Here is a 13084-nt window from a genome sequence, read left to right on the forward strand (position 1 = left end):
TTAGTAAGGTAAAGTAACTTTTCTCTCAATAAATTAATAAGTAAAGTTGTCCCTATACTTAACTAATAAAGCACTACACCACAAAGACGTATAGGGGAGTGGATGTGTAGACCCACGTTTCCTTTATCTCAACACTAGTTGTAGTTGAGTTTTACCCCAGGAGAAAGAGCTTCCTGTACCGATTGAATAAGAGGCTTAGTGGGCCCTGTATCCAGTCTGGATGAGTGAAAATTCTTGACCCTATTGGGACTCGAACTCCAACCCTTCAGTCATCCAGGCTGTAGCCAGTCAGTGTACTGATTGTACTATCGTGGCTCTCTTCAATAAATTAATCAAATGTTTCAGGAATGTCTTGTAAAGTCCACCATGTATACAGGACAACGCACTTCAGTATTTCAGGTTTTAAAGGCACCAGGTTCTTCTAAAATGTTGATACACTCTGCAACATAATGTGTCCTAGAAGCTGGTACTTTTCTTAGTCACTGCCGCAAGAAACGTAAATTCTACAGTCTATTTCATAAATCGGTAAATCATATTTATAATAAACATAAGAATGAAAATAACGTAGAAGTACCAGGCTTTTGTAGTCATTTATGAAACTAGTTTTGAACACTAATCCCTACTTTCTGTACTTCGTACAACAGGATAGTCGACCACGTAATCTTGGTCGAGGCACGTCGAAACCTAAGAAGAATACAGTAGCTTCCTTGTTGGCACAGAGTCGAGCGCTTGGCATCAAACCTTCTGCTGGGCTGGAAGTTTCACCTCTCAACCACCAGGTGTCTCTGCTGAAGTCGAACATCCTCGGAACTCAGCACTCTCCACCCCAGTCACAACAGCTGCCTGCAACCAACAGAGGTGCGTACAAACTGGGGGATTATTAAATGGCTGTTCTGTTGCTTCCACCTCTGAACATGGTCTCCGTGTAGGTTTTGTTGATGGCAGGAAAATAAAAATTCCAAACGTGGGACTGTCCTTAGTAGCATGTTACTATCTATCATGTTTCGTAAGGTTTGTAAGTTTGTTCAGAAATTATTAGAGGTACACATGTTAGCTTACTGCCCTTATATGGAAGTAGTGTGGGCTTATGAAATTATTATATATTTGTAAGTATTTAAAGCATTGTGACTGCAATAGGTGGTTAAAATTCCATTTCTTGGGGTGTCTCTGTTCCTAATTAAGCATTTTTCCATGAGGGTGGGCAGGAGAGTGGAGATAAGCTCCACACTGCCCCAGCTGTTGTATGCCTGGGTAAAAGAGTCCCCAGTATACATTTGATATCAATAAATCTGTCAGTTTATTTGTTCCAAGTATCCATATTTGGAGATAAACCTTCCCATATAGAACAAGCCAATTACTACATGTTAAAATAACATACATATCATACATGAGTCAGCAGTACTATGAAACTTAATTACCTACAGATTTCATACAAATCAATCATACAATACATTGTCCCACTTTCAGCAATTCAATACCAAAAGAAACCCAATGCCTAACATTTTCTTTTATAGATTAAATGAGGACAAGATATTTGTCATAACATAAAACCATAATACACTCACTTCAGAATTTTAGGGACATAAATTCATCATCGGAATAAATGGAATATTTCAACAGCAAGGATTCTAAGTCCCTTGTGGGATTGTCGATAAGAGTTAAAAGGCTGGGTGAACCTTGTAGCCCAGCCTGCATCAGGAAATGGACCTCATTTTCTTGGTGGATAAATATGTTGGAGATCAAATTTGTTTGGGTCCCAACCTCCCACCAGGTGGGTATTATACATCTGAAATTTGTGTAACTTGTGTATCACTTAGGCAGTGATTGCATCAACTTCATGTACTCTCACAAAAAAAAAAAAGGTCTGAGGAACAGAAGCAGGGTGAGCTGTTTGACAGTAGTTTACCCACAAGAGCGCAGTGGTTACCATATGTACCAACCTCTTTAATATTAAAAAACTATTGCAATTCGTCCATGTAGAATACATAATGGTTTCCTATGGTTCTCTAAATAAATAGCGTTCATTTCATCAAAACGACATTACACAGTTGCTGTTCGTAATAGAGATGTACTGCATTTTCCGGGAGGTAGGAACTGAATTTGTAAATATTATTCTTATGAACTTCGGGATTTAGAGGGTTAACTGTAAGCGACAGAACAAATCATGGTATGAATTCATCCGAAAGGGAGTTCTTACTGTGATTTGCTAATTATCTTTGTATTGCAGTGACTGTTTTGCCAGTAGAACGAGAACCAGGGGATGGTGAAGAAGGCCCAGCGGGTGCTAGTGAGGACACAGAGAAAGACAGGCCTGTCTCTCCAAATGCTCCTTCAGATGACAGCAAAGGGGATACTAATAAACATAAGAAACATCTGGTGAGTAAGCTTAAATATTGTCAGGTGTGTTTAGGGGTCTGACTGTTAGACAGGTTTCGGGTTGGATGTTTGGATTTATTGCACTTATATGCTTAACTTGTAACTACAAGTAATGCAATGTTATTGCTGATCTACACACACACTAGTTGTATCCTGACAACGGATCTCAACACAGTAATTATACCAGCCTCATTCCTTGCTTGCCGTCTCTTATCAATCATCATTGACTGCCATCTGAAGAGGCTCCCCCAATTCTATCTCAGCTGGTCTGAGATCCTCATTATATAACCTTGGGGCTGATCCAACACCATTTCCATTGTTACAGCTTGTTATGCCACCAGTTATTCCGTGGTGACAGGGGGGCGTGGAGGTATCCCCGCTGTCACCTTCTGTACTGCAGTCACAAGGCTAGGGCTAAGGAAACGACTAAATAGCTTCCTCTATCGTTATTTCATTGGCTAGGGGCTCACTGTTCACCGGGCTTGGCTGGAGGGTGCGGGTGCGAAATGTGGTAAGGGGGGAAATCACAACAAAAACCCACATCCTCACCCTATGCTACCCTATATTAGTATAAACACAATCAATATACCGTTATACACATTTTGGTACTATCACAATGAAAGAGCCGACTGGTGTCGGGTTACACATTACACTTGGCTACCTCTGTATCATTCAGTTGGATCACTCTTACGCCCTGTACACTTTTGTAACGTTCCTAACTCAAGACCCATTGGAGGAGTTACACTTTAATAATATTACAATTATTAGGCATGGCGATAAGAGTAGTTCCACTTACTTGGGTTGAATCTGCAGACGGATGGCGTTGCCGGGTGTCGAGGCGGTGCCCATTCTGACATAGCCTGCGGCCGCAATTGGCCAAAATTACTGTTATAATAATCCCCTTACTAATTTGGTCTCTGGGTTATATACCCCAATTTATGCTAACTCATTATTTTCCCGGGGGGTGCAGTTCCGCCTCCAATGACGTCTTATCCCAAGGTGGGTGATCTCGTTGGCTGGGATCCTAAGGGGACACACCCCCTTCTACTGCTTGACCATTTCACTATCACCTTTACCCGCAACGTTCCCCCCATCTTGAACAAGTGTAGCTTCTGCAAAGTTAGCATTTCAAGGTACCTTCAATGTCATTCTGCTGAATGGACATTCCCGCGTGGCAAGCCAATGTCCGTCTAAGTCCGTACGCAGAAATTCCTTTAAGTTGTTTAACCTTCTTACAGCCGCTTTCGTACATCTTACAAGTATTTCCCAAGACTAAATCTATTCCAACCAATATTTTTCCCTAAAATACAAAAAAGTTAATACTCTGTTAACATATTACTGGGGGTTGGCCTTCACTCCACAACACAACTCAACAATACATCGATCGTTGGTTGCTTGTTTGTTTCCCCGGGAACCTATTTACCAAGTCATTGCCTAATAATGAACATGTGCTCTTGCTCCACTATTTTGGCTTTCAGGTGTCATGTCAAAATACTGTCACCTAGTGTAATTAACGATTGCATGGCATTGTGTGAAATTTTCTGAATGATTAATTTCCATGCCATATTATATACAATGTGCCCTGGCATCACACATGTTTGAATAATGTGATGTTGCAAGCACAGAAATCATAAAACGTTACTGTAAAATTCACAATGCAGACTGTAAATTAATCCTTGCGGAAATTTTTGATAAATATTAACTAACGGTGTTTAAATGGCCAGTAGTTCAGATTATGGCATGGCTGTTCTTATGCTCATTTTGTTATCACGTGTCACTTTACTTCTCACGGTAATTTGCTGGAGCTGGGGTTTTACCTGAGTTTCTTCATCCACACAGATCAAACACTTTTGGCTGATGAATTGTAAGAAAGAATTTAATCAGAGTATAATGCAAATGACATAAACATCGTAATTTTTTTCTTCCCCAAATATTATTTGTAGGAGTAAATGAATTGGGATATAATTTGTAAGAAAAATGAAAAATGCTTACAGAATTTTAGCTAGGAACCTGAATGGGAAAACACCATTTGTGAGACGTGTGAATGCCACAGATAAACAAATGATTATTATATTGAAGAATATGGTCTTTTGGGCCGTAACACTGCTAGAACTATCTACCAGACTGTATGGCGTCTCATCCAAGATGACAGCAATCTTGATATTTGATGCCACAAGAATCTCAGGTCTCACACAGTGTTAAAATGGATCTTAAAGAATTATAGCATGAAGGTATGGGCTGGTTTCATCTGGCCCATGATAGATTCCAGGTTTGGGCTCTTGTAAACACACTGATGAAACTTCCAGATCTGTAAAAGTGGGGAGTTTTCCTGACAAGCTCAATAACTTTGACAGAGTTAAACCTCAAGAAATTTGAAACAAGCAAGATTTAATTTCTTTCTTGCTGATCACTTAAAAACCTTGGCCTTCACATTATGTCCAGTGACCTTCTCTATTTCAGACCAAAATTTTAAGTTGTTCTCCTGCTTCAACGGGGGCACGTGGTAGCGTAGTTGGTTGGTGCACTATGCTACGAACCAGAAGATCGCGGGATCGAATCCTGATGAGGTCACTGGATTTTTTCAATTTACCTAATCCTTCCAGCTGCACTATGGCCCTGGTGTCGACTCAGCCTCTAACAGATATGAGTACCAGGAATATTCTTTGAATATTCTTGGGGGTAAAGGTCGGCTGGCGCGTAGAGCTGACAACCTTACTGCCATCTATGAGCCGATTGTCTAGAAAATGTGGGAACCTCAACATTCACAACCGTATGAGCCTCCAAGGCCTGTTACAAGGATAGCTTTAACCCTTTTTTATTACTCCTTCATGTTCTTCTGTTCTCCATCTTTCTGATACTATTTTCCTTTCCATATTTTCATCCCCCCTCCTCATTTTCTTAATGTTGCATAGCAGTTAACTGTATGTACTATCTGCATTAACAATAAAGAACTCGGCATTTTGCCAGTTCATTGTAAGTGTTTTGTATGTTTCTTAGAATGAACAACAGATATTTCATGAAACAACATTAACCAGTTGATTCTCACAATTTAGATATGGTGTGTTTCTGTGAGGCAGGAACTAAATATTTATATACTACACTCAACTCTCGATTATCCGGGGGTGGATAAACCGGTTTGCGGCTTAACTGTGGCTACCGGGGCTTATATGTGGTTTAATGTTCATTCACTTCTGTTGCACATGGTGAGTTGTAACACTATTTTCGCACTAGTGTGAACCAAGCTCTGCATTTTTTGGTCCCGTTATGCTAACACAATGTTCTAGGGTAGGGGTGAAAGAATGCAAGGATTTGTGGAAAGTTTCAAGGACAGATACACTGCCCCAGTTAAGTTTCTTTGTATCGATCAACTGCGTTAGCAAAATGTCAAGGTGTAAAAGGAAGCGTGTTGTGTTAAGTATTCAGTAGAAAAAGGAAAATGCCACGAAAAAGTAAACGACAGTATTAAATTTTTTTAAGTGTTAAGTGTGAATATTCGTAAAAAGTGTTGGATGTTGTTGAAGACTGTGATTGAAATAACTAATTCATACTTCAGTGTAATGTAAAAAAAGTATTAAATAGGCCATGAGATGACATAAAAATGAGGTTGAATAAATTTAAATACAGGTAGGCCTATAGTATTATGAAGGTACAGTATTACAGTACTACCTTTAATAAAATTTTTCGTAACCAGGTTTTCGATTAATCGTGATTTCCATCCCTACCATTATCCTGGATAATCGAGAGTCGAGTGTATATAGAAGAAATTCATGCTTCATATGACACAAATAATTAAGTGACATTATTCACATTTTCTGACTGACAAAACCCTGGAGAAGTAATGTATATTGGTCCTAGATGTGTCCAGTCTGCAGACAGCTCTGATGTCTTCATTCTTCATAGTATTAATATTATCCGGACATTGATTGAAAACATTCTGTTTCCATAAAAGGTGAGCTCTCGATGTGATGGTGACAATAAGCTGAAGATTCGAGCTGTGGAGGGCCTCAGTGAGGACAGCAGTGCCCCTGACATAAGCACTGACTCAGGCTCTGGATCTGAAGAAGGTTTCCCCAGTGACAGTGAGGATGGAGGGGAGGTGTCTGAAGGGGGCATGAAGAGGGAGGGGGAAGATGACACAGGTGTGTATGTTAACAAATTGTATCACCATGATACACAAATTACAATAACTGGGTTTAATTTAAGATCATTGTAAGATGTTAGTAATGTCATGTTAAGTAGAGTTGTATGTTCTGGATGGGAGAGCAGATGGAAACAGCAGGTTCCTCTGGAAATTCTGGTACCCATATGCAAGACTTCACAATGTCACCTCTCAGATTTAAGTGAAAACTGAAACAAGTTCTGTCTTCTGGGATGTAACCTGCAGGTTGCCTTTTTCTTACTGGTTTCATGCTTTGCTTATTCTTCTATCCTGAAGATGGGAGTGAAATGTTCCTTCCAAACGTGCTGCTTGATTTTCAGTGGACTACGCAGTATTATATTGCAGAAGCTAGAACTCTTCATACCCACCACTAAGAGAAGTTGAAATATCCTAAAATATATTTAATCGGTTATTGTTTACATGGGCTGCCTCTGTGGTCTAGTGATCAGTTCCTGGCTACAGATCCAGAGGTCTGGGTTCGAGTCCCGGCTCTGCCAGATTTTCTGAGAAGTAGTGAGTCTGGAACGGGGTTCGCTTAGCCTCGTGAGAATAATTGAGGAGCTGTTTCAAGGAAATAGCTGCTCTGGTGTAGAAAACTGAGATTAATGGTCGTTGGGATTCGTTTTGCTGACTATGCGACACCCTCTATCCGCTGAAGTTGGCACTAACTTTGCTGACAAGCAACGGTTGCTCATTTGGTATAGTTCACTTGCAGACTAAAATCACGGAGTTTGTTGTTTTTTTGTATTGTTTTATTATTTGCACTTTGAAAGTACTTCTCTTTTTCTGTCTTGTATAACCAGGAACCTGACTTTAACAGTGATTATACTCTGACTTGCAGGTCCAACTGCAAAGCGTCGAAAATTGGAAGTTGATGAACGTGAATTGCGGATTCCGCTGGAGCATGGCTGGCGCAGGGAAACAGTAATCAATGGAGTTAGCTGTACTGGTGTTGTGAAAGGAGAAGTGACATACTACTCCCCATGTGGACGACGTTTCAAGCAGTACCCAGATGTCATCAGGGTGAGTATTACATTGAGTTATATGTATTTTTCTGCTCTTTATAAAAAGATGAAAAGTAAAGATGTCCCTGTACATATACATCTCACCATGGAGATGTGTAGGGGATTGGTGGTGAAACACCATATATTCATAACCTGTCAGCAAAAAAAAGCATGCAGACTTTGTTTGGAAGTTTGCACATTACTAATAGTATCTGTCAAGTTATGATTCTGTGGAAAATTTCAGCTGCTGAAACACTGCAATTGTTTAAATACAGTAATCGCCACAGTTCTGTTATCGCAATGCTGGTTACATGGTTAATAATTATGATATAAGGTTATGTTTTTTGTATTGTATCTTTCTAATGACTTAATATTAATTTCTTTCTTTCTTTCTTCAGTTCTTGGAGAAGAATAACATTGTAGACATGAACCGGGAGAACTTCAGCTTTAGTTCCAAAGTGCTGCTTGGTGACTTCCTGCAACCAACGGTGGGTGAGGAGTGTGTCAGATTATCTGAAGAGCAAGTTATGAAACGTCTGGAGGAGCTGAAACTGTCAAGAAGTTTGAAATCGCAGTCAGGCTCACACAGGTCAGAAACACTGCCTTTGCTTTAGTGTAGACAGACCTGAATCTAAGGTGGCCAAATGAACAGAGTCATACAAGAAGTTCTGGGAAGAACTAGTTGCCTACTTTCCTTTGATATAGCCATGCCATAGCTCAAGTAGTTAGTTGCTGGGTTCCCACCATGGCGGCCTTGGTTCGATCCTCGGTCTGGTCAAGTGGGATTTGTGGTGGATGTAGTGGCACTCGGGCAGGTTTTCTCCGAGTATTTCGGTTACCCCTGCCCATCTTCATTCCACCAAATTCTCCATCATCATCATCACCTGGGGCAGGTGCAATAGGCCAATCAGTGGCCACCATGCTAATTAATTCCTTTGATATGACATGGACTGCATAGAAAATAAAAAAAAATTAGAGTAAGCCACGTAGAACCATAGACAGCAAGGTGATCTCATAATCTCCTCCCCCTAAAAGAAATAGTGTGCATAGATAGACACAGAGAGATACACAAACAGCAAGGTGATCTCATAAGCCTTATAATCTCCTCCCCCTAAAAAAATAGTGTGGATGTATAGACACAGAGAGATACACAGACAGCAAGGTGATCTCGTAAGCCTCCTTTTATTTATTTCTAAATAAGGAAAGTAGGCAAAAAAACTGGAATGTGTGTGCAGATGATTGATAACTGTTGCTTTGGTAATGTTCTCTTTAACAACTTTGCTCTTCCTTTGTTTAAAATATCTTTGAGGGTATGTGACATAGATCATTATGTCATGATTAATAAGTTACTAGATTGTATTCTGTACCTAAAATGGGAACCAGAGATGCCATGCCAGAGATCAAGTGGAGCATACAGGACTTTCCTTCTGTCATGTTTGCCTACTCAAGGTATGACATACCCGCAGAAATGTTTTAAACAAGGAATAATGGTATAATATGGTCTGCTAGAAAGAATTTATTTTGTATTGTTTATTATGGCGTCTAACTTCAAACCATTGAGGGGCTGTCTTATTCCCAGCCACATGCTATCGAGATATGTTATAAAAACTATTTTTTTCAGCATATGGCTACAGATATGTGCCACATCGAGTAGTGCTTAGAAATCATATCATGAAGTCATAGTAGTTCCTTATTTTTCTAGATTATTTGTTGGGTATTTTCCAGAATGAAATTAAAAATTAGATGGAATGTTTGGTGAGCACTTTTTATAACATTTTTCTGTCAAGATGTACTGGCCCTTTTTTTGAGGAGAAGGGAAGTGTTACCATGTGTTGGGGTTGGATGAGGGAGAGACATACTCGGAGGCCACACAAACTCAGTTGGATGTCTGCAAGTTTGGCAGCCCTAGTTTATGTTATTTGATGCAGGATTTTAAATTTTTTTTTTATTGAGAATATTGTGAGTGGCATATTATTTTTATTTATGTTGAAAAGTTGAAAAAAAATATTTTAGAAGAAATATGTTTGCTTTGAATTTGGAAACTGTAAATTTGTTTTAGGCCTGAAGGAGGCAAGGCGACTCAGGAGCAGAAGTTGCAACAGCAGCTGGAACGAGAAAAGGCTGCACATGCTGCCAAAGAAGCCAAAAGGGTGGCAAAGGAAGAAGCAGCCAGACAGAAAGAACATGTTAGGTAACATATTGCTTTGGCTCGTATTAAATATATAAGCATCATTTTATATGCAATGTGCTTTGAACCATGATGATAGTCCCTTTCACTGCACATTATTTTCTCAACATTTTCCCAAAGTAATGAAATTTTAAGGTAAAAATATGAAAAATGTAACAAAAATGCATTTACATAGCGCAGTAAATGAAGTTGAATGATTCAGTGAAAGGAGATTATTATATTGTCACGTATTGGGCATATAACGCGACAAATAACTTCACGCCGTATTTGATATAGCGAATTTTATTTCACATTCACACTTACAATCACACAATTGACAGTTTTAGAACTACTGCTATCTGCAGTATCACAAATACTACACTTTAAATGCCACGTTACAACTGACTGGTTGCTGGCTAACTCAGAACTAACTCGGAGGTAGCTCGGGGACTAACTCGTAGGTAGCTCCAGGACTGACTGTGAATAGCCTTCGCTGCGCCTCATGTAGCCTCGATCGGACAATACAGAAAACGGCCACGTAATAAGCACCCTTGTTGCCTGGCGCTGTGTTGCTAGTAACGCTAGCAGTAGTAACCGCTGTTACCACCATCGTCTCTCGCAATCCTGTTTACCCGTGCTGCCCTTGGTGACGTCATCGCTGTTGACTCGCTTTGCATAGCGACCAGAATGCTAGGACTCTGCTAACTTCGGCTCACTTCGGCTTCGCTCGGCGCCGCTCATGATGTCACCGCGGGGGGAGTTGCAGGGTGATTACTCACCTATTACGCGAGCGCTACGTTACCGCTACGTGCAGCTGGGGAGGTAGGGGTCAACATGTCACAATATGTTGATGTGGACTAAAGTTAAATGTTGCACTCTGCAGCAATGTATGCTAGTTTGACTTCAGTAGAATATGCCAGCAGTTGGGTTAACAGAAAACTTCTAGTAACTGCAGCTGATGTCAGTTCAGTCAATAACTTCAGTTTCAGCATTTGCAAGTACAGATGTTTCAGAATCTCATGTAGGATATCCATTTCCATTAAGTCTTTAATTTCTTTAAGAGTACTACTTCACTCAGTGTTTAATACAGTGGTTTTGATTGATAAAGTAACCTATTTTTGTCTAGGAATGGGGTTTTTATATATCTTGATAAGATAGGACTGAAAGCTGGTTTTAACTCTGGTAGTGTAATTAGTACTGAAATGCATAGTATGTGTTTTACTTTATGTCATTGTCTTGAAAGACGCAGAGTTTAACTATCAGTAAGTTAATAGCAGCACATTCAATTATATTGTAACGTGTTTGTTACTGACGACACTGTTCGGATTGTTAATTGGTTTATTTAACAACCTACAAGTCTCAGCTACGATTAATTATAACAATGTTACGGATTTCCACACCTTACAAACCCTACACACAAATCTCTTCACACTGTCCTCAGTAGTCTACATGTATTCAGAGTACGGGTGCTATACAAGTCTCTCTGTATCACACACCCAATTACACAATTACACGCGCGGTTGGTTCTTCTTTCCACGACTGCTGCTATACTCCAATTGCTTCGTAGGCTACTACACTTTAACTGTCTTTGGCGGCCGCTACACATTAACTCGTTCACTGCTGACTAACTAACTTCGTAGGCTGCTGCCTTGAGAACTGTCTTCGGCGGCTGTGTAGTTCCCCTATAAACCCTCAGCCGGACAACGGGAAACGCCTCGCTTCCTTGTTGCCTAGTCGCCGTGTTTGCCGGTAGCATAGCAACGCTGTTGGGAGTTGTTTATGGCTAAGTAGCCACTCTGGCGTCCTGTGTTATGTCACCGCGAGGAGAGATGGGGTTTTGACTGGCTTTGCTTAGCAACCACTATTTACTTGCTTTGCATAGCGACCAGCATGCTTGGACTTGGCTCGCTCGGCACGTCACGGCTGGCGGGGGGAGGGGGGCGTCATCCATAGCGCAACATGTCACAATATTTTAATTAAATATACATTTACACATGTGTAGATGTATAAATTCAGCTGTGAAGAAACTGTATTTGATTATCATCAACAGTAAAATTCTTTGCATGTGTTCAGAAGACTGTTTGATTGTTCAGTATAAAAATTTGAAAATATACATATTGTGACATGAATGGCGCAACAGGAAGTAGGGGTCACGTGAACTCTGCATTCTCACGAGTGACGTCACACACCCCCACTCCTTCCACCATTACGCAACGCTCGGTAAACACCCCTCCCCGCTAGGTTGTGATGTCACACAATGGGGGAGTCCATGCAGTGACTCTTGCTAGACAATCGGTAAACATGATGTTATGCAACAGTGGTACCTATCACATAACTGTTTTCTGTGTTGTCCGTGCTGAGGCTAAATAAGGAGCAGCGAACACTATTCAGTAGTGAGGATTGAGCCAGTTATGAGTGAGTGAGTTGCTAGCGAGTAACGATTAACCGGTCAGTTGCAATCTAGCAGTCACCGAGTCGGTTTGTATCGAGTGCATGGCAGTGACTACAGGAGAAGTATTTGTGATACTGCTGATGACAGTAGTTAGGTAATTGTGAGAGCAAGTGTTCAATAAATTTGCTTGATCCAATATGGCGTGAAGTTATTTGTCGCGTGACCTACCCAACACGTGACAATATATTGCCTCTTCTATTTATTTATGTCAAAATCATAGGACAGTGGAAAGGTACATTGGGCATCAAATGTGTGTCATTCTTCAGTAAGTGGTCTGGGAAATGTAGATTGTAAATCAGCTCTTAGCAGGCATTCTGTTGGCTAGCAAACGTTTATCAAGTGTGAATAATGAAGATGTTAAAACTGCATGATGTTTCTTATTCTCCAGACAATAAATTTGATTCTTATGATGAGGAAGTAACAGTCAGTGTTATTTGGCATGTCTGAATTTAAAATATCAAAAGAAACTCCTTCCACACCAAGTTAAGGGCTGGGATTTAAATCCTCACATGTGGAAAGGTTAAGGAACTGCCTCAACATTTACTTGCAGGCACTGTACAAGACTGTATGTCTGTTCTGCAGACGAGTTGAACTGGATACCTTTCCAGTGCATCACCTGACATATAAGCCTGCCGATACTTTTTGACCGGTGTCCTTCACTGTCAGCGTGTGAGAGAGAGTCTGTGTTACGAACTTGCTTCGTCTGCAGACAGAACATTCGTAGGCTTGCACTGGCAACTGGCACGTGGGAAAAGCACACAGTTTCTACTAATAACAGCGATCCTATGAGCTAAATGTCTACCTTCTTACTGAGGCAACATAGTGGCGCTGCGCATGCTCACCAATCTTAGGCTTGCCGATTTGCGTCAGACCACTCTGCATCAGAGATCCACAGGCCAAAATCGACCGTCCCACCTATGCCAGCA

The 13084-nt window shown here is 40.6% G+C and overlaps 1 protein-coding gene across 1 annotated transcript in view; it reads left to right on the plus strand.

Moving 5' to 3' along the window:
• The window catches only part of LOC111869569 (bromodomain adjacent to zinc finger domain protein 2B), a gene marked incomplete in the record, with an annotated part of 241275 nt that overhangs the window by 157557 nt on the left and 70634 nt on the right, over window positions 1–13084 (plus strand). The window contains 6 exon segments of the mRNA XM_023861196.2: window positions 645–858; window positions 2228–2376; window positions 6326–6515; window positions 7377–7558; window positions 7938–8128; window positions 9599–9730. Of these exon segments, the coding sequence (XP_023716964.2) occupies window positions 645–858; window positions 2228–2376; window positions 6326–6515; window positions 7377–7558; window positions 7938–8128; window positions 9599–9730 (1058 nt within the window).

The sequence above is a fragment of the Cryptotermes secundus genome, unplaced genomic scaffold (assembly GCF_002891405.2).
Source record: "Cryptotermes secundus unplaced genomic scaffold, Csec_1.0 scaffold512, whole genome shotgun sequence".
Classification (NCBI taxonomy): domain Eukaryota; kingdom Metazoa; phylum Arthropoda; class Insecta; order Blattodea; family Kalotermitidae; genus Cryptotermes; species Cryptotermes secundus.